This window comes from Dendrobates tinctorius, unplaced genomic scaffold (assembly GCF_039654945.1).
Source record: "Dendrobates tinctorius isolate UK_male_01 unplaced genomic scaffold, ASM3965494v1 ptg000170l, whole genome shotgun sequence".
Lineage (NCBI taxonomy): Eukaryota > Metazoa > Chordata > Amphibia > Anura > Dendrobatidae > Dendrobates > Dendrobates tinctorius.
The window spans coordinates 893,497-913,723 of record NW_027361837.1 but is presented as its reverse complement, the minus strand read 5'-3'; the positions used below and the strand labels follow the sequence as shown (position 1 = coordinate 913,723).

The 20,227-nt window shown below is 42.2% G+C and overlaps 1 protein-coding gene across 2 annotated transcripts in view; it reads left to right on the top strand.

Moving 5' to 3' along the window:
• NFATC3 (nuclear factor of activated T cells 3) overlaps positions 1–20,227 on the top strand; it is a 387,290-nt gene that overhangs the window by 255,907 nt on the left and 111,156 nt on the right. For both annotated transcript variants that reach the window (XM_073550790.1, XM_073550789.1), the window contains exons 6-8: positions 3,787–3,927; positions 8,561–8,619; positions 8,754–8,880. In XM_073550790.1, the coding sequence (XP_073406891.1) occupies positions 3,787–3,927; positions 8,561–8,619; positions 8,754–8,880 (327 nt within the window). The remainder of the gene's footprint in view (positions 1–3,786; positions 3,928–8,560; positions 8,620–8,753; positions 8,881–20,227) is intronic.

The window sequence follows — 20,227 nt, the reverse complement described above, 5'->3', positions numbered from 1 at the left end:
GTATTTTTTTTGTGAAAAAAAGTTAGATGTTCATTTCTTTTTAAATATTCAAAAAAATTCCTGTGACGCACCTAATGGGTTAATAAACTTCTTGAATGTGGTTTTGAGCACCTTAAGGGTTTCAGTTTTTAGAATGGTGTCACTTTTGGGTATTTTCTATCATATAGACCCCTCAAAGTGGCTTCAAATGTGATGTGGTCCTAAAAATAAAATGGTGTTGTAAAAATGAGAAATCGCTGGTCAACTTTTAACCCTTATAACTTCCTAACAAAAAAAAATTTTGGTTCCAAAATTGTGCTGATGTAAAGTAAACATGTGGGAAATGTTACTTATCAAGTTTTTTGTGTGCCGTATCTCTGTGATTTAAGGGCATAAAAATTAAAAGTTGGAAAATTGCGAAATTTTCAAAATTTTTGCCAAATTTCCATTTTTTTCACAAATAAACGAAAGTTATTTGAATCAAATTTTACCACTAACATGAAGTACAATATGTCACGAGAAAACAATGTCAGAATCACCGGGATCAATGGAAGCGTTCCAGAGTTATGACCTCATAAAGGTACAGTGGACAGAATTGTAAAAATTGGCCCGGTCATGAACGTGCAAACCACCCTTGGGGGTGAAGGGGTTAACAGAATAAAAATTCAAAATTTGAAAATTGCAAAATTTTCACCAAATTTCTGTTTTCTCACAAATAAACGCAAAAATTATCAACCTTAAATTTACCACTAACATGAAGCCCAATATGTCACGAAAAGACAATCTCAGAATCGCTAGGATGCGTTGAACCTCTCATGATTTATTACCTCATAAAGGGACACTGGTCAGAATTGAAAAAAATGGCTTGGTCATTAATGTTAAAGTAGGCTGGGTCATGAACGGGTTAAAGACCAGGCCGATTTTTGCAATTCTGACCTCTGTAACTTTGAAATTATAACTCTGGAACGCTTTAACGGATCCTGCTGATTCTGAGATCATTTTTTGTGACATATTGTACTTCATGTTAGTGGTAGAATTTCTTCAATATGACTTGCGTTTATTTATGAAAAAAAACGGTAATATGGCAAAAATTTTGAAAATTTCACAATTTTCATACTTTTAATTTTTATCCCCTTAAATCAGAGAGATATGTCACATAAAATAGTTAATAAATAACATTTCCCACATGTCTACCTTACATCACATTTTTGGAAACAATTTTTTTTCTTTTGTTAGGAAGTTAAAAGGGTAAAAAGTTGATCAGCGATTTCTCATCTTTACAACAAAATTTACAAAACCATTTTTTTAGGGACCACATCACATTTGAAGTCACTTTGAGGGGCCTATATGACAGAAAATGCCGAAAAGTAACACCATTGTAAAAACTGCACCCCTCAAGCTGATCAAAATCATATTCAAGAAATTTATTAACCCTTTACGGGCTTCACAGGAACTGAAACCATGTGAAAGGAAAAATTAACATTTAACTTTTTTCACAAAAATTTTAATTCTGAACCAATTTTTTTTATTTTCACGAGTGTTAAAAGATGAAATGAACCACAAAATTTGTTGTGCAATATCTCCTCAATACGCCAATACCCCATATATGGGAGTAAACAACTGTTTGGGTGCACGGCAGAGCTCGGAAGAGAAGGAGCGCCATTTGACTTTTTCAACGCAGAATTGGCTGGAATTGAGATCGGACGCCATGTCGCGCTTGGTGAGCTCCTGATGTGCCTAAACAGTGGAAACTCCCCACAAGTGACACCATTTTGGAAACTAGACCCCCTAAGGAACTTATGTAGATGTGTGGTGAGCACTTTGAACAACCAAGTGCTTCACAGAAGTTTATAACGTAGTTCCGTAAAAATAAAAATTCATTTTTTCACAAAAATGATCTTTTTGTCCCCAATTTTTTATTTTCCCAAGGGTAGCAAGAGAAAGGGGGAATTTGAGGGGAAAATGAAGAATCATTATACCACATCGGCGGGGGACTGCGATACTTGGTTCTGCCTCTGAATCTTCAGCAGTGACGACCAACTCTGCTACCATCGGGCTGGGGGGATCCCGTGGAGGAAGAGTCGTCGCCACTGCCTGAAAACGGCTCTACTTCAGAGGCAGATTCTGTTTCGCTGAATGTTCTGCGGGCCATTTATTTATTTCCCTGCCTAATGAAAAACTAGCCCTAATCTAACTCTAGTATTTTCTAACCCTAAGGCCTGTTTCACACTTCCGTTTTTGTGTCCGCCAAACGGATCCGTTTCCGTTTTTTTGACGGAAACTGATGCAAACGGATCCGTTTTTTTAAAAACGGATCCGTTTTTTTGACGGATCCGCGGTAACCGTAATGGAAGTCTATGGGACAAAAAAAACGGATCCTGCAAAAAATGGCGGATCCGTTTTTTTACGGAAAACAACGGATTTTGACGGATTTGAAAAAACGGAAGTGTGAAACAGGCCTAATACTTCTGCCCCTAACCATCACTGCAAAAAATTATTTAAAAAACAAAAAAAATTGAAAAAAATATTTTCTTTATAAATCCCCTGACAATGGAGATGCGGGGATTACAGAGAATGTGTGTGGGTAATTGTACATTTTATAATGTTTTCGGACACAGAATTTTTTTTTTTTTTAATTTCTGACAGAGCAGCGCTTGAACTGTAGTCTCTCTCTTCTCTCCCAAAACAACTACAAGGAGAGAAGAGAAAGGTACAGCCCAAGTGCTGCCATATTTATCAAATATTGGGGGTTTTGATCACTGTGATAGGGTCTATCACAGTAATCAAAACCCAGCAGCCAACGAGAAAATTCTCATCGGATGCAGGCTGGCGGATCTTGGCAGGCGCACTGCACGTGCGCCCACCATTTTCTTTCTGCCAAAGGAAGGAGGGGGACAATGATCCGGTACATAAGGTCTCGGGGGGAGGGGGGGGGAGTGATTTGAGGGACCCTATTTTTCTCTCCTCTGATGTGCAATCACATCAGAGGAGAGTGAAATTAATTGGTAAACTGGTGCGCTCGCCATTTTCTCTGTTTAGGGGGGGGGCTGGGGGACCACTCATCCGTTACATAAGGTACTGTGGGGGACTTGGGGGACCCTATTTCTCTCTCCTCTGATGTGTGATCACATCAGTGGAGAGAGAAGTTAAATGGAAAATCGCACTTTTTTTTTTTTTTGCAGTCGCCTTTATACTTTTAATGGCGATCAGAACAACGAGGTCGGTAAAAACCAACCCATATCATGTTCTCTGGGGTCTCAGCTTACCCCTGGTAGCCGAGAGCCCAGAAAAAATTTGACTCTGGGGGGAGCTATACACTTAAACCTCAGTACTGTTAAAAGGCGGCGCTGTGGTTTAAGTACCCTTAACTGCTGCTGTGAAAAGGTGTATCGGTGGTTGTGAAGGGGTTAAAAAAAATCCGAAGCTCTAGCAGCATGCCAATGCAACTCTGTGGCTCGAACCCCTCCGTCTGTCAGTCCAATGAGGCTAAGCAGTTGTGGGAGGCTTGCTGACTGGTGGCATCTGTGTGCACAGAGCTCCTGCGCAGTGCAGGGATTCGCTATGGCACACCTATTCCATATGTATATTTGGATGCACATGGCCAATGATGCCTGGCCCCTTATCCTTCTGTGAATTTGTTTTTGTAGAGACCCCAATTTCCTCATTGGTGGTGTTATCTCCAGGTGCACTCCCAGTTTTCTCTCCCTATTACCTTGCCCCTATTATATGCTCAATTAACTCTGTGACCCTCAGATGGTTAATGTCTACGAATATTTCATTAATTAATTTTTCCTTTCTGGTTGAAAGCTCAGCGATCTGCCCAGGAGTTGCCACAGGTGGACAAATATAATCTTAGTAGTTGCTCAGTAAATGGCGGAATCGAGATGATTATCATAGGATCCAATATCATGCCGGAGTCCAAAGTGATATTTGTGGAGAAGGGACAAGGTAGGTTGTCGTCTAGTGCTATTATAACATTTTAAAATGTTAGTTTGCACATTTCATAAAAAAAAGAAAGCTTTTTTTTTTTCTTCTTCTTCAACCTTTTATTTTTGCTTGCCTCCACTAAAAGCATCTCAGTTCAGTTCTTTATTAGGGCATTGGCTAGACTACTCCAAGACCTAACAGGAGCAGCCCGAAATGAACCTTTTTTAATGTGATGTAACATAGTAACATAGTTTTGAAGGCTGAAGGAAGACCTTATGTCCATCTAGTTCAGCCTATTTTTAGTGCAGCTGTTCTGCATTGTTGATCCTGGGGAAGGCAAAAAACCCACAGAGTAGAAGCCAATTTTCTCCATAGGGAAAAAAATTCCATCCCCTAAACTGTGTCAACCATCTACCTATAATCTGTTATTCGTAACCTTCTATACTGTTACTCACAAGAAAAGCATCCATTCCTTTCTTAAATTCATTCAGTGAGTTGGCCATCACCACTTCCTCAGGAAGAGAATTCCAGAGCCTCACTGCTCTTACCGTGAAGAACCCTCTTCTATGCTGGTGCAGAAATTGTCTTTCCTCCAAACGAAGAGAATGCCCCCTTGTTCTTGTCACAGTCCTTGGCACAAACAGTTCATTGGAGAGATCTCTGTATTGCCCTCTGATATACTTGTACATATATATTAAGTCTCCTCTAAGTCTTCTCTTTTCTAGAGTAAATAGACCTAATTTTGATAACCTTTCTGGGTATTGTAGTGAACCAACTCCATTTATCATTTTAGTAGCCCGCCTTTCAACCCTTTCAAGTTCAGTAATGTCTTTCTTGAGCACCGGCGTCCAAAATTGCACACAATACTCCAAGTGTGGTCTGACGAGTGATTTGTACAGAGGGAGAATTATGTTTTCATCTCGTGTCCCCAGACCTCTTCTAATGCATCCCATGATCCTATTTGCTTTGGTGGCAGCTGCCTGACACTGGGCACTCAATTCAGCTTCTTATTGACTAAGATGCCTAAGTCTTTTTCCATGTCTGATTTCCCCAGCAGTTTCCCATTTAGTAAGTAATTATAGCATCTGTTTCTCCTTCCCATGTGCATAACCTTACACTTATCTGTGTTAAACCTCATTTGCCATTTTTCAGCCCATTTCTCCAATTTACTCAAATGTGTCTGTAGTTGCAAACTGTCCTCCTTTGTGTTAACTACCTTACATAGTTTTGTATCATCTGCAAATACTGATATTTTACTGTGTAAGCCATCCACTAGAGCATTAATAAATATATTAAATAGTAGGGGGCCCAATACAGAACCCTGTGGTACCCCACTAGTAACCCTGGCCCAATCTGAGTATGCACCATTAATAACCACTCTTGTTTTCTATCACTAAGCCAGCTACCTACCCATCTACACACATTTTCCCCTTGCCCAAGCTTTCTCATCTTACTTACCAATCGTTTATGTGGGACAGTGTCAAATGCTTTAGAGAAGTCGAGATAAATGACATCCAATGATTCTCCTTGGTCCATTTGAGAGCTTACATCCTCATAGAAGCTGATCAGGTCAGTTTGACAGGAGCGATCCTTCATAAATCCATGTTGATATGGAGTTAAACATTTATTATCATTGAGATATTCCATAATGGTATCCCTTAGAAACCCTTCAAAAATTTTACCCACAACAGATGTTAAGCTTACCGGCCTATAGTTTCCAGGTTCCCTTTTACACCCCTTTTTGAATATTGGTACCACATTTGCTTGCCGCCAATAAAAAGGAACATACCCTGTTTCTATAGAGTCTTTAAATATAAGGAATAGAGGCCTGTCTATCACATTACTTAACTCCCTTAATACCCGAGGGTGAATGCCATCAGGGCCTGGTGATTTGTCAATTTTAATCTTACTAAGGTAGTTCTGCACTTCTTCTTGGGTTAGGCAGGTACCTGTAATTTCCTGTTGAGTACCTGTATCTGAGCTGGCTCCGTACATGGTGGTGCCAACTTTGTTTTACCTTTAGCAGATACAGACATTTAACAAATACAGCAAGGAATCTGAATTCTGCCTGGCAAATAATTGAGCTGTATTCTGTATAACTGGCATTGTTTCTTAACCTGTGATCCTTGTACCCTGGGTAGCCATGACTTAGAGGGATGCACATTCAAGTGATTCTCACTAAATTAGAATATCATCAAAAAGTTAATTTATTTCATTTCTTCAAGACAAAAAATGAAACTCATATGTTATATAGAGTCATTACAGAGTGATCTATTTCAAGTGTTTATTTCTGATAATGTTGATTATGGCTTACAGCCAATGAAAGCACAAAAGTCATTATCTCAGTAAATTATGGAAACTTCACACTAGACCTTGGAAATCAAGGTCCCATAGCCTAGAGGAAGAGTGGAGAGGCACACAATCCAAGCTGCCTGAGGTTTAGTGTGAAGTTTCCACAATCAGTGATGGTTTTCCACATGTCATCTGCTGGTGTAGGTCCATGCTTCCCTCTGCCGACAAGCTTTTTGGAGATGGATATTTAATTCTCCAGCAGGACTTGGCACCCTTCCACACTGCCAAAACTACCAATATCTGGTTTACAAAGAACAGTATCACTGTGCTTCATTGGCCAACAAACTCACCTGACCTTAACCCCATAGAGAATCTATGTGGTATTGTCAAGAGGAAGATGAGACACCAGACCCAACAATGCAGATGAGCTGAAGGCTGCTATAAAAGTAACCTGGACTTCCATAACACCTCAGCAGTGTCACAGGCTGATCACCTCCATGCCACATTGATGCAGGAATTGATGCCAAAGGAGCCCCGACCAAGTATTGAGTGCATTTAGTGAACATACATTTCAGTAGGCCAACATTTCAGATTTTAAAATAATTTTTCAAGCTGGTGTTATACAGTATTCTAATTTACTGAGATAATGACTTTTGGGTTTTCATTGGCTGTAAGCCGTAATCATAAACATTAACAGAAATAAACACTTGAAATAGTTCACTTTGTAATGACTATCTAATATATGAGAATCACTTTTTGTATTGAAGAACTGAAATAAATTAACTTTTTGATGATAATCTAGTTTAGTGTGAGGTCTTTGCTTTCACAAGTGCTTATGTACAGGGAGGTGTTTGGCCTGTGTGTGACTCAGAACCCAGATTAGGGATTTATTGCAGGTCCCAGTGTTCACCTTGTTGGACGATATATGTTTTTCATGCACAAGGAAGGAACGTCCTCTGTAATTACTGGTCTTTGTTTTGGTGCGCTGACGGTAGTGGAGTGTGATCTCTAACAAAGGGGATATGAAGAAATATAAAATGGGTGATTAAATATTTATACTAAATCTCTAAATCGGTCAATATTTCTAGCCTATTATGTTTCCTGTAATTAAACTAAATAATTGATGGCTTTATTATCTAAGAGGATGGCATCGATGTTTACTTGTGCTGTGAGCAGTGTAACCAGATGTCCAGACAAAGCACCATTAAAGATGACATGTTTTCAAATGTGATGGTTTGGATAATGGTACGTTAGGCCATACATCTGTGTTGTAATCTGTCCAAAGAATAGATGCAAATGTAATTTAAGATTTTCAAAGACAATTGACGGTGGATATAATGTCTTTACAGAATATTATGGCTGACATCCTGAGGTGCCTATGGGGTTTCATGGCTGTGAGGGGCTTGACAAACACATCTGGCCACTTAGCCATGCTAGAGGCAAAAACTAAACGTGTTTGTCTGTATAATGTTGATTAAAATGGAGATGAGGGCACAGTTTGAGCTGATGTTTAGCTTGGAGCACTGGAAGGTGCTGTCTGACTCCCTGCAGGGGAGGGTGCATCAAGGCAGGCCTGCTGTGACCGCTGGGAAGTGGAGGAGGCTGCTATGGTGGCAGTGACTTTGGTGGAGGAGGCGCTGCTATAACTACTGGGGAATTGTGTATGCATGTGGATCAAGTTGCACACAGATATTTGTGTGTGTATGTGTGTGTGTGTGTATATGTGTGTGTATTCAATTGTTTTTATTAATCAGGAATGTGAAAATGCAATTCCAGATTTGAAATATTACCTTTGCTTTGACATTGTTTATTTCATTTATTACTATAAATCTTCAGACTGAACATATGTGAACAAAAACGAGACACTCGGATAAAGTACTTTAGTGTATAATTCTTTTTGTCATGACTTTTAGAAACCACTCTCCAGAAACCATTTGGAGTTTAGTATAATCACATTTAGCACATTCTTGAAAACTTCCTGACTGTCCAATTTCATTTTTGCCTAATGGACTCTTGTAGTTTTATCATTTCTTGATGGGCATAGTTCACACACGCTTTATGAAATAGTAATGAGCCTGTATTTCTGACTAAATGGAAAAGTGTAGACTGCAGCTAAGAGCTGTTAACCTTTTAGAGGAGCTGAAACAGTATGGCTCAAATCTTTTTTTTTTTTTTTTTCTACCCCCAAATTTTGACAAGTTGTCATTGGTTTTGATCACCTTCTATAGTATCAAACAACAGAGCAAATACATTATCGAGGGAAACCTCCATCAATATTGATGCCGTTTGATGCTGAAGTGTGTGCATCTGTATTTTGGTTGTTAATATATATTTTTTTTTCATATTTATATATATATACAAGATGGACGGCCTCAGTGGGAAGTAGAGGCGACTATTGTGACTGAAAAGAGACAAGTGATGGTGAGTTTCATGCACCATAAATGTATAGCACAATAGATTTGCTTTAATGTTCTTTTGAAGATGTATATTTATTATGTTGTATTGATTTGTGGATGGATATGATGGTGTACTGAAGAGTCATTGCTTCCTTTCAGAATGAAATCGTTGTTGAAATTCCTCCTTACCACAACAAGTCAATTGTGACAGGCGTTCAAGTTCAGTTTTATCTATGCAATGGGAAAAGAAAACGTAGCCAGTCCCAGCGTTTTACATATACACCAGGTTGGTGGGTTTACACAGCTGTTATTTTTCGTGGCTTTCTTTAGTTTGTAGGTTTTAAAAAAAAAAAAAAAAAAAAAAATCATACGTTAACCAGAATTAGTGAATTCCAACCAGGGTGGATAAAAATCAATGTTTTTTTTTTAAAAAATCAAAAAAATCTGATTTTTTTTAATTTAAATCGGATTTTTTTTTATTTAAATCGGATTTTTTTCAATAAACTGCTTTTTGAGGAAAATATTTTACCATCCAAAGGTTCTTCCATCATGAGATAAAGCGGAGTTGTTTAACTCCGTAGAATAAAGGCTGTATATGTGTAACATTCACAATGCCATGCTCTTCCAGAGGTTTCTGTAGGATTAGTGGGCAGTTTCTCTCCTATATTATCACAGACGCTCGCTTTACTTACGCAGTTCTCAAAACTGAATTTGACTCCGCAGAGGTCCCAGCCTCTTCTTCACGGCAAAAATGTTACAACATGAACAGAGTTGAGAAAAAGACCTTAATCCTATTGTTCTACAAACCTATGAATACAGAATCAACCCCTTCAGTGCCAAGTCCAAGAAGTTAGACAATATGTTTCTGATTGTTTGGAGTGGAATAGATCTGCACAACACAAGAAGAATGTGAATCTAAGTGTGAGGAGGAGGAAGGGCAAGCAGACAAGAAAATGAAAGTGAAACTTTGAGCACAATACTGCAGCATAGCCACAGACAGACAAGTCTGGATCTGTTTGTGTGTACGATCTGAGGTTTATTACATTCTTTCCTTATAATGGCAGCAAGCCGTAAAAGAGACCCAGTTTGGGAATATTTTAATGAAGCTCCTTCGCCTATCGGTAAGGCAGGCATGCGTGCAAAATGCAATCGATGCAACAAAGAGATGCAAGGCCTGGTGGCGCGAATGAGGCAACATCATGAGAAGTGCGGTGATGAAGATGACCAAAGAAACACTTCTGAACAAGCAGGATCTTCAGGTTGGTAAACATTTTTATTGAATCCTATTTCTAAAGACTGAACTGTCATGTGTGAGAAAAATTATATTTCTTATTATTACTGCATGTTACTGTCACTTGGTACAGTTATGAAGAAAAACAAATATTCCTTTTGGGGCAGAGCCAGTGATGTGTTGTGTACAATAAGCAGAAATTGTATAAACAATAAAATAACAGCATTGACTTTTTTTGTTTAGGGGAATTCATGGATTCTGGAAACTATCCACCTCCAAGATCACCATCATCCTGTTCTACAGTTTCAGAGTTATCCATCCAGGATAGTGCTTCATTAGCAGCAGCAGCAGCATCATCATCAGACACCCACAGCCACATATCACCATCACCCAAAAGGAAGAAAAAACCTTTACCTCCTGGAACCACCATAGATAGGTTTGTGATAAGAACTAGCAGATTAGAAAAAGAGTTGATTGATGAAAAAATTGCCCAGTTTATTTATGCAACGAACTCTTCTTTCCGTCTGACTGAGAACCCACATTTCATTAATATGGTTCAGTCACTGAGACCAGGATACAGTCCACCCAGCAGAGCTGATGTTGCAGGGAAACTGCTGGATCAAGTGTATGACAGAGAAATGGAGCAATGTGCAACAGCTCTGGAGGGTAAAATTGTTAACCTAAGTATTGATGGGTGGAGTAATGTCCACAATGATCCTATTGTATGTGCTTGCATAACAACAGAAGAAGGTAAAGTCTTCCTTGCACAAACAACTGATACGTCAGGAAATGCACACACAGCAGAATACTTACAAGAAGTGGCAGTAAAAGCTATAACGACATGTGAACAAAAATTCAAATGTCTAGTACGCAGTTTGGTCACTGACAATGCTGCAAACGTATCCAAGATGAGAAGAGATTTAGAAGAGCAGGGAGGGAATACAAAGCTGCTAATAACATATGGTTGCAGTGCTCATTTGCTGCACCTCTTAGCCAAAGACTTAAGTGTTCCAGAAATAAAGGCTAATGTTGTTGAAATTGCTAAATACTTCCGTAATAATCATTTTGCTGCAGCAGTTCTGAAAAGGATGGGTGGAACCAAGCTAACGCTCCCACAAGATGTTAGATGGAACTCTGTGGTGGACTGTTTTGAGCAGTATATCAAAAACTGGCCTATTCTGATGACACTTTGTGAAGAAAATCGAGATAAAATAGATGGCACTGTCACGGCCAAAATCCTCAACATTGGGCTTAAGAGAAATGTTGAACATATGCTGAGCTTCCTGAAACCCATCTCTCAAGCTTTAAACAAAATACAGAAAAATAGCTGTTTTATTGCGGATGCTGTTGAAATTTGGAAGGAACTGAGTGAACACTTAAAAACAGAACTACACATGGACAGAATTAAATACAAGCAGTAAACAAACGAATGGGACAAGCACTGACTCCAGCTCATTTTTTGGCAAATATTGTCAATATCCAATATCAGGGTCAAAACCTAAGAGGAAGAGGAGTTAGCTATGACATGGGTATCCAGAAATCATCCATCTTTAATGCCAACTATAATAAACTTCAGAGCTAAGGGGGAACCATTCAAGAAATATATGTTTGCTGAAGATATTTTAAGGAAGGTCACACCAGTAAACTGGTGGAAGTCACTTAAGCGCTTGGATTTAGAGACTGTTCAAGTACTGATTTCACTTTTAACAACAGTAGCTTCTTCTGCAGGCATTGAAAGAATATTCTCTTCCTTTGGACTCATTCATTCTAAATTGAGAAATCGGTTGGGACCCAATAAAGCAGGAAAGCTTGTTTTTCTTTTCCAGATTATGAATAGGAACAAAGAAGAAGATGATGATGAAGATGATGACAAGTGAGCTACAGACGACAGCAGGGACAGTAGTATTTAAGTTTTTCATGTGTCGGCTGGGCTGACAGTCTAAGTTTCTTAAAATATATATATATTTTGTTTAGCCAAATTAGTTAACAAACATGGATGTTTGTTTAAGCAAATAACTTATGCTGTAATGTTGTTATTGTTTCAGTTGAATAAATCTATTTAAATTGTTATTAAGGTCAGGATTATTTTTCTCCTTCCTAAGTACAACAGAACAGTGGTGTCCAAATATGAATGATTAACCCATTTGGGGAGAAAAAAGTAATATAAAAAGTGATTCTAAAAATCTTCATCTACTTGCATGTTAAAGTAGCAAGAACTAGTTTAGGTAGAAACTTTGATTTAAATCACTGATTTAAATCAAGCCTTACTGACTAGTGATTTAAATCGTGATTTAAATCAGTTAGATTTCAATCAAATCCACCCTGATTCCAACAGTGATTGGCTGCAGTGGTTACTTGGGCTGTAGACATGTCTTCACTGCTGCAGCTTATCAATAAAGACTGGAGCAGAGATGATGATGCAGCGTTTCACCCATGGAGCCTGAATAACAGCTTTGTTTCTTCTTTTATAGCTTTGGAACCTTATGGAAATATAAAATGTTACAACTAACAAGCCCGTCAAACACCAAGCTATAGTTGTCCCTTCTTTCTGCTGATGTAGCTGTATGCAGGCTTTCTGTATGAGCATGCTGCTGCTTGTGAGGGTGCAGAGTATGGGAAGCAGGAGCTCCTCTTATTAGGTGATGGGTTTCCTCTCTATTCCCAGGTATTCACATAACCCAGTGTAGATAGTAATCGAAGACATGTAAAACCTATACTCGAGTGTATATTTCTCCTGGGTTTCACCCATAAGCTCAACTTGTTCCACCGTTCTCATTACCTGCACCTGTTACTACTAAAACTGCAACTTTTTGTTTCCAAGAGATAATTCAACTTATTTTTTTTAAATTAAAGCAATCCATTTCCTTGTTATGTCCAAGCTCCATGAAGATATGCCAAAATATTTCCAACTGTGATTTTCGTTATTTACGGTACCCCAGGTTTTATAGCGAAGTTTGATTTGCATATTCCCCAATTGTTCCTTATTTCATGTGTTATTTTAGTTTTTGTATATAATGTGTAAAGTATTTTATATGGAGATAAATCATTAGAGTGGCAGCAGTCCCACTACTGACTGTCCATCTTTTCTTGATTGTCCTCAGCATACATCACTGTTGAGACCCACTCCTATTATGTACTTATATACATTATGTACGTCTTATATACCGTATTTTTCAGATTACAAGACACTCCGGGTTCTAAGACGCACCCCAAATTTTGAGGAGAAAAATAGGATTTTTTTTTTTTACTAAAATGCTGGTGCTTCTTATAATCCTTGCACCTTATTGCTTACCGGGGGTGGTAGCTGTGGTGAAGAGGCGTCCCAGGGTCGGTGGAGGAGGCAGGAGTGGGGTGATGCTGCAGACCACAGGCTGGATGAGGGGGTGTTCCGATGTGCGGCGCGCTGCTGCGAGTGTCCGGCGGTGCAGCCTAGTGCTGCTGCGGGTGTCCTCACTGCTGCTGTGGGTGTCTCCTCCAGTGCTGCGGGGCCTCTACTGACATTTTGTGAAAAGCCAGAGCCCCTGCAGTTCCATGGTTTCCTGTGTGGTGGACTTCGGGAAAATGGCCGTCAGGGACGGCGCATGCACAGATGGAGATCTCGTCACCAAGATCTCGGGAAATGAGATTTCAACATGGAGAACACTTCCACAATGTTATAACAATAACACCCAATAAGGGACCCGTTATTACCTTCATGCTGTTTGGACTATGGCAGTGTGAATCAGAGCCTGGCTGTGCCATTACAGCAATGTACTTTTCTCTGAAACTGCAGTGTTTTGAACAAAACATATATGGCGTGACCTGACCAGTCGGTCTTCTCACCGCTCCAGCTGACTGACAGCTGTCTATCTACATACATTAAATGTGACAGAGAGGTGCAGGGAAAGCCAGACACAGACATACCTGACTGCAATCGCATAGCCAGGCTTTTGAATAAAACTGCCCGTAGCACTATTTATCACTACCCCTTCCTTCTCCCTGTGGTCCCTGGCTGTTTCTGACAGCCGGATACTGGACCTGTTTTTAGATTGCATGAGCCTTTACTCGGCTATGTTATATAAAGAAGAACAAAAGGGATGGCACTCACCGTTCTTAAGTAGTGAATTTATTATAGGATAAAAAGCATAGGCTCGAGAGAGATGTCTGATGTGGCTATGCGGTCCGGTCTGATGGGCATCTCTGGTCTTCATACTGCCCCTCCTCTCTTCTTATGATCGCCGTCCTCCTTCCCCATTTCGTGTGGATGGCGCGTCTTATGTCATCCACGCAGTGTCCCCCATTACACTGTTGTGCAGGCGCACTCCTCTCTGACACGCCAAGGGCAGAGCAAAGTGCTGTAGTGCGCATGCACCAGCCTTACCAGCTCTGCCCTCGGCAAGATGGAGAGAAATGCACAGAAACGCGATGGAAGACGCTGTGGGGTTGATATAGAAAAAAGTTGATTCAGCTCACCCTTATAGTGGGGTTGATATAGGACATGTCATACACAAAAAGAATTGAAGTAGGACAACGATCATAAGATGAGGAGGCACTGGATCAAAACCAGAGACTCCAATCGGGCTAGACCGCAGTGTATGCAAGTGTAGTAAGAGCTCTTTTTATGCCTTGCAGATTGGATTGGGGATATAGATACAGTATTCCGGAATACTGTATCTGACAGAGGGCTTACGGGTGCGTATCTAACAGAGGGCTTACGGGTGCGTATCTAACGGAGGGCTTACGGGTGCTGGCTCTAATTTATATGGGGAAACCTGGTGACTGGATCCTTTTAACTGTATTGATAAGTAGGTAACAGTAATTGTAAAAAGTGAAGTTACACTTTCTCAATATACACTTTGTATCACTTGCCTGTGCTTTCCTAGATCTGTGTGCTGCTTTCATTGATAACTTCCAGCAGATGAAATTCATTTGACAATGACTAATGCATTGTTAGTTTTCGGCTCATGCAGGTATCATGGCTCTGTCTTGTACATCAGACTGCCATATTGTCCTACTGTTATGCCTCCTTATGTCGTATGATTCACACGGCGTTTTCTGTCATATTTATCACAAAGTTGTGTGATGTTTCATTGATGTGTCACATGTACGAAGGCTGAGTGGCTCCGTATTGGAGAGTTCAGTGTCTGTGCCCTTCCAGTACAGACGTGTCACTGAGTAGGTATCATATCACCAGGACACATTTTAGCCACTGTTGGTAAAGATTGAAGGTGCCTACATGTGGTAGGGTAGTATTAGTAAGGCTAGTTTCACACTTGCGTTTTTTTGCGCTGCGTTAGGAGCGCACATGAAACGCATGTGAAAAGCGCATACAAACGCTTGTAAACGCTGCGTTTTTTTTGTAGCATTGTGCGCATAACGACAAAAAATCAAAGCGTTTTCATGCGTTTGTAAGCGTTTTTCATGTGTTTGCATTTTTTATGCGCAATAAACTAGAGAAAAATCCTTGGAAAATTCTTGCAACACACTCAAGCAATGGGAAAGCAGTGGGCGTGTCTTATGGAAATTCTTTATATAGCCCCTTTTTACAGCTGAATTCTTCACATTTGCTTGCATTTGACTTGAGAAACATGGATCTGCGCTGGAAGAGCTTTTACTTTGACTTGGATCTGGACATGAGGATGGCTCAGGCTTATGCCGTTGCTTGCCATGAACAGAGGGAGAGAGAGAGGCAGCGAAGACGGCAGCAGCAGCATATGTGGATACATCCCATTATTGAATTCTGGGAGAGCCGTGGAGCGTACCACACCCTCTACAGCGAGCTCCAGGCAAACCCGGAGAAATTTATGGATTATACCCAGGTGACCAAAGAAACCTTTCACTATTTGCTTGGTCGGGTAAAAGAAGTCATCCGGAGACAGGACACACAGCTCCGGCGTGCGATTACTCCTGAGGAACGGCTCCTGGTCACATTAAGGTACGTAGTTTTCATAAACCAATGGCTGCTGATTTTTCTTAGTTGTGACATGTACTCTTCCAAATCTTGCAGAATTACAGTTCTGCCATGTCGTTAACTAATAAAAGCTGCAGTCATTTTTTCATGGCATGTATTGAACCAAAGGCTGCAGAATTTTTTTTTTTTTTGGGGTTTTAATTAAACGTGTGTAAAAAAAATTACGTATACACATATTAATTATTGTTTTCTCTCTCACCCATGACAGCACCACGGAGAGAGGGGGTCTGCCCATCAAGGACAGGAACCTACAGATAAAAAGGCGGCACCTCTCCTCAGCCCCCAGTTGGGTTCCTGTCCTTGACGGGTGACCCGTGGATCCTGCAGCAGTGCCCAAACCCTAGGAATAGGGGAGAGGAGAAATTTCACACCCTGGATGTGAAGAGGTGTCTAGCTCAGTACCTAGAGGCCACCAAGGGATGTGGGAAGGAAGGGTCTCTTTGTGTGTTTCCAGGGACCTCGAAAGGGACTCAAGGCATCCAAGAGTACCCTAGCAAGGTGGATAAGGGATGCGATTGCCCTGGCGTATTCATCCAGTGGGAATACCATCCCGGGGGGTCTAAAAGCTCACTCTACAAGGGCAATGGCGACCTCATGGGCAGAAAGATCAGAGGTATCAATAGAGCAGATCTGTAAGGCGGCCACCTGGTCAACACCTTCTACCTTTTTTAGGCACTATCGCTTAGATCTAGCCTCTACGTCTGACCTGACTTTCGGGAGAAGGGTCCCTCAGGCGGTGGTCCCTCCCTAAGCTACTAATCTCTGAAATTCTCTCCGTGGTGCTGTCATGGGTGAGAGAGAATAGCTTAGTTACTCACCGATAACGGTGTTTCTCGGAACCCATGACAGCACCCGCTTATTCCCCCCTTTTACGTGTGCGGTGAGCATGAGTTAATGTGTGTAAAGTGTTTTCTGTTAGACACGGGGCTTCTCCATAATATGCAATATTGTAATGTTATGTATATACTTTTGTTGTTAACTAACCGGAAGACCCTCTGATGCTCTGTAACCAACTGGGGGCGAAGGAGAGGTGCCGCCTTTTTATCTGTAGGTTCCTGTCCTTTATGGGCGGACCCCCTCTCTCCGTGGTTCTGTCATGGGTTCCGAGAAACACCGTTATCGGTGAGTAACTAAGCTATTCTTTGTGTTACAGATTCCTGGCTACTGGAGAGACCCTCTCGTCACTGCACTTCCAGTACCGGATTCGAATCTCCACGTTGTCTGGAATTGTAGCGGACACCTGCTGGGCTCTCTGGAGCGTTCTTTGTCCCGAATTCATGCCCATGCCCACTGCAGCAAAGTGGTTGGAAATCGCCAAAAGATTCTGGACTGTATGCAATTTCCCAAACTGTTTAGGTGCGGTGGATGGGAAACACATCTGGATTATCAAGCCCAAAAGAACTAGCTCTGAGTTCTATAACTACAAAAAGTACTTTTCTTCTGTACTGATGGCCATTGCGGATGCACACTGTAAGTTTATTGCAGTGGACATTGGGGCATTTGGCCGTGGGAATGACTCCCAGGCTTTTAAGACATCGGACATGGGCAGGAGGTTGTATGGCAAGAATTTCGATTTCCCCATGCCACGTCCTCTTCCCAACACAGAAGGTCCGCCACAGCCATTTGTAATGGTTGGTGATGAAGCGTTCCAGATGTGCCAAAACCTCCTCAAACCCTACTCCAGCCAGGACTTGGACCTACAAAAAAGAATTTTTAATTACAGGCTGACCAGGGCCAGGAGAACAGTAAAGTGTGCTTTTGGTATACTTGTATCGAGATGGCGCATTCTTGGCACAGCTATTAATCTTAAACTGGAAACAGTGGATGAGGTGGTCAAGGCCTGTGTTGTTCTACATAATTTTGTAATTTCTCGAGAGCACCTGAACTTTGATCTTGATGATGTTGCTCCTAATCCTTTGCCAGAATTTACACAGCACCCTCTCAGGTCATCCGTTGAAGTTGGCCAAATGAGGGACAAATTTGCGTCCTACTTCAACTCAGATGTAGGACGGGTGGAATGGCAAGAGCAAATGTTGTAAAAATATTTTATTGCATGTTGTTGGTATGTTAAAAAAAAATACCTGTACTGAGTGCATTCTCTGTTTTTACACTCCCAATACCATTAGCAAGTAGCCAGGTGTATCAGTAAATTTATGATGCTGTGTTTTGTGCATCATGAATTCACTAATATTCAACGTTCCCCAACTTCAGTCCTCAAGGTCCACCAACAGATCAAGTTGTAATGAAATAAAAAGAGGATTCCATACAACATGATCTGTTGGCGGCCCATGAGGACTGGAGTTGGGGAACCGTGCAATATTACAAGAATGTAGAGATTGCTGTGGAAAAGACAAGTCATGTAGATTAGTTTGGTTTTTTTGAGACCAATCTATATGATTTGTCTTTTCCTCAGCAGTCTCTACATTCTTGTATATTGCACAGACTGGATCCACCAGGGTTCCCCAACTCCACTCCTCAAGGTCCACCAACAGATCAAGTTGTAATGAAATAAAAAGAGGATTCCATACAACATGATCTGTTGGTGGCCCATGAGGACTGGAGTTGGGGAACCGTGCAATATTACAAGAATGTAGAGATTGCTGTGGAAAAGACAAGTCATGTAGATTTGTTGCGTTGACAACACATATCTCCAAGACTGACACAAGAAACATGTCAGTAATGGAGATATCTGGTGGCAAAAACGCTAAGTGTACGGCGCAGTGTGTGTAGATGGCGATAGACACAGTAACCAATCCAAATTTTGTGAAAGCACAAATGCACATTTATTTTGTAGCAAACAAACAACAAAAAAAAAATTTATTAGGAATGTCCTTTGGGGGAAGTTTGGGATACTTTGGGTGTGTGGACAGGCGAGGAACGACTTGCGGTTGAGGAAGGGGTTCTATGCGAAGGGGCGACGAAAGTACTGGGGGAAGGGAGCTCTGGAATGGACAAGGAGGCATGTTGAGAGACATTAGGAGGAGAGGGTGGATGGACGAACAAAGTTTTGTTTTTTTTCTCCTTCGTCTCATTGGGGGACACAGAGACTGTGGGGTGTGTGCTACTGCCATCTGGAGGCTGACACTAGGCATACAAAAAACAAGTTAGCTCCTCCTCCACCGCATACACCCTCGCCCCTATATCGGGCGGAAACCAGTTTTTTGCTTAGTGTCTTTGGAGGCACACGCAGTCTGGTTTCTCCAGACTAGGTTTCTTTTTCGGTTCTCACTATGAAGAGGAGATAGGGGTGACGGATCCTATAGAAAGGGTCCGATCTCCCCAAACCATCAACGGGCGAGCACGCGTTGAGCATCGCTCCGCGTATCCTTTCCCGCACCGAGGGACACCTCTGGGACTTTTCCCCAGACATCTATTTTTCGTGTTTGTTATTTTTTGAAGACGAGAAGGGGCAACGCATTCTATAGAAAGGATCCGATTTCCCCAAACCAGCAACGGGCGACTACGTGCGAGAGTCCCTCCACGTCTCCTCTCCCGCGACGTGGGACACTATGCCAGACTTAGCCCTGTCCACCCCTAGGTATGGAAACCATGGGCTTGCACACGGGCACAAGACTAGTCTGTGCGCCCCCACTGCTCCACCAACGCTTGACGGCGGTGCTGCACGGCGGCGGACGGTCCCTCTCCTCGGCCCTACAGGGCAGACGGAGTTAGGGTGCCTGCACCGTCTAAGAAGAAGACTAGCAGGTGCGGAGGGCCCTGGGCGCAGAGTCAGGTGGACCAAACCCCCCCCCAAACCCCCCCCAATACCTGGGGCAGAGCGGGCAGTGGCTGCACAGGAGGTGGAGGAGAGGACGTCGCTGGGGCCCGGCGTTTGGACCCCAGGTGGGTAGCGCCATTAATTTAGTCCGCGGCCTAGGCCACGGGCGGAAGTGGGCGGCAGCGCTCCGGCCGCGTCTTAGGCGGCGTCGCTTCGGCGCCCCCCATCCCCGGTATCTGCGTTACAGGATCCGGGGCGGGGGGTATCGTAGTTTAGGCCGCGGCTCCGGCCTGGTCCACGGGCGGAAGTTCCGCCCTCAGTGCGGCGTCCGTCGGCGTCACTTCCGGCGGCGCCCCCCTCCTGGCAGGGCGGGCGCCGGATAAAATGGAGTCCCCGATGGCAGTCCGGGGTAGGCCGCAGGAAGCTTCAAAGCGCGGCAGTCCCCGGAGACCGCCACCAACGCAGCTGGAGGGGCCTCCCACGGCAGGAGCCGGGAAAGGACTTACAGAGGGGTAAGTGTGACCCCGGCCTGAAGGCCACGCTAGGGCATATAGGGCCCCCTCTCCTCCGCATTCGCCCTCCTTGGGAAAAAAAAAAAAAAATATATATATATACAGTGCCTACAAGTAGTATTCAACCCCCTGCAGATTTAGCAGGGTTACACATTCGGAATTAACTTGGCATTGTGACATTTGGACTGTAGATCAGCCTGGAAGTGTGAAATGCACTGCAGC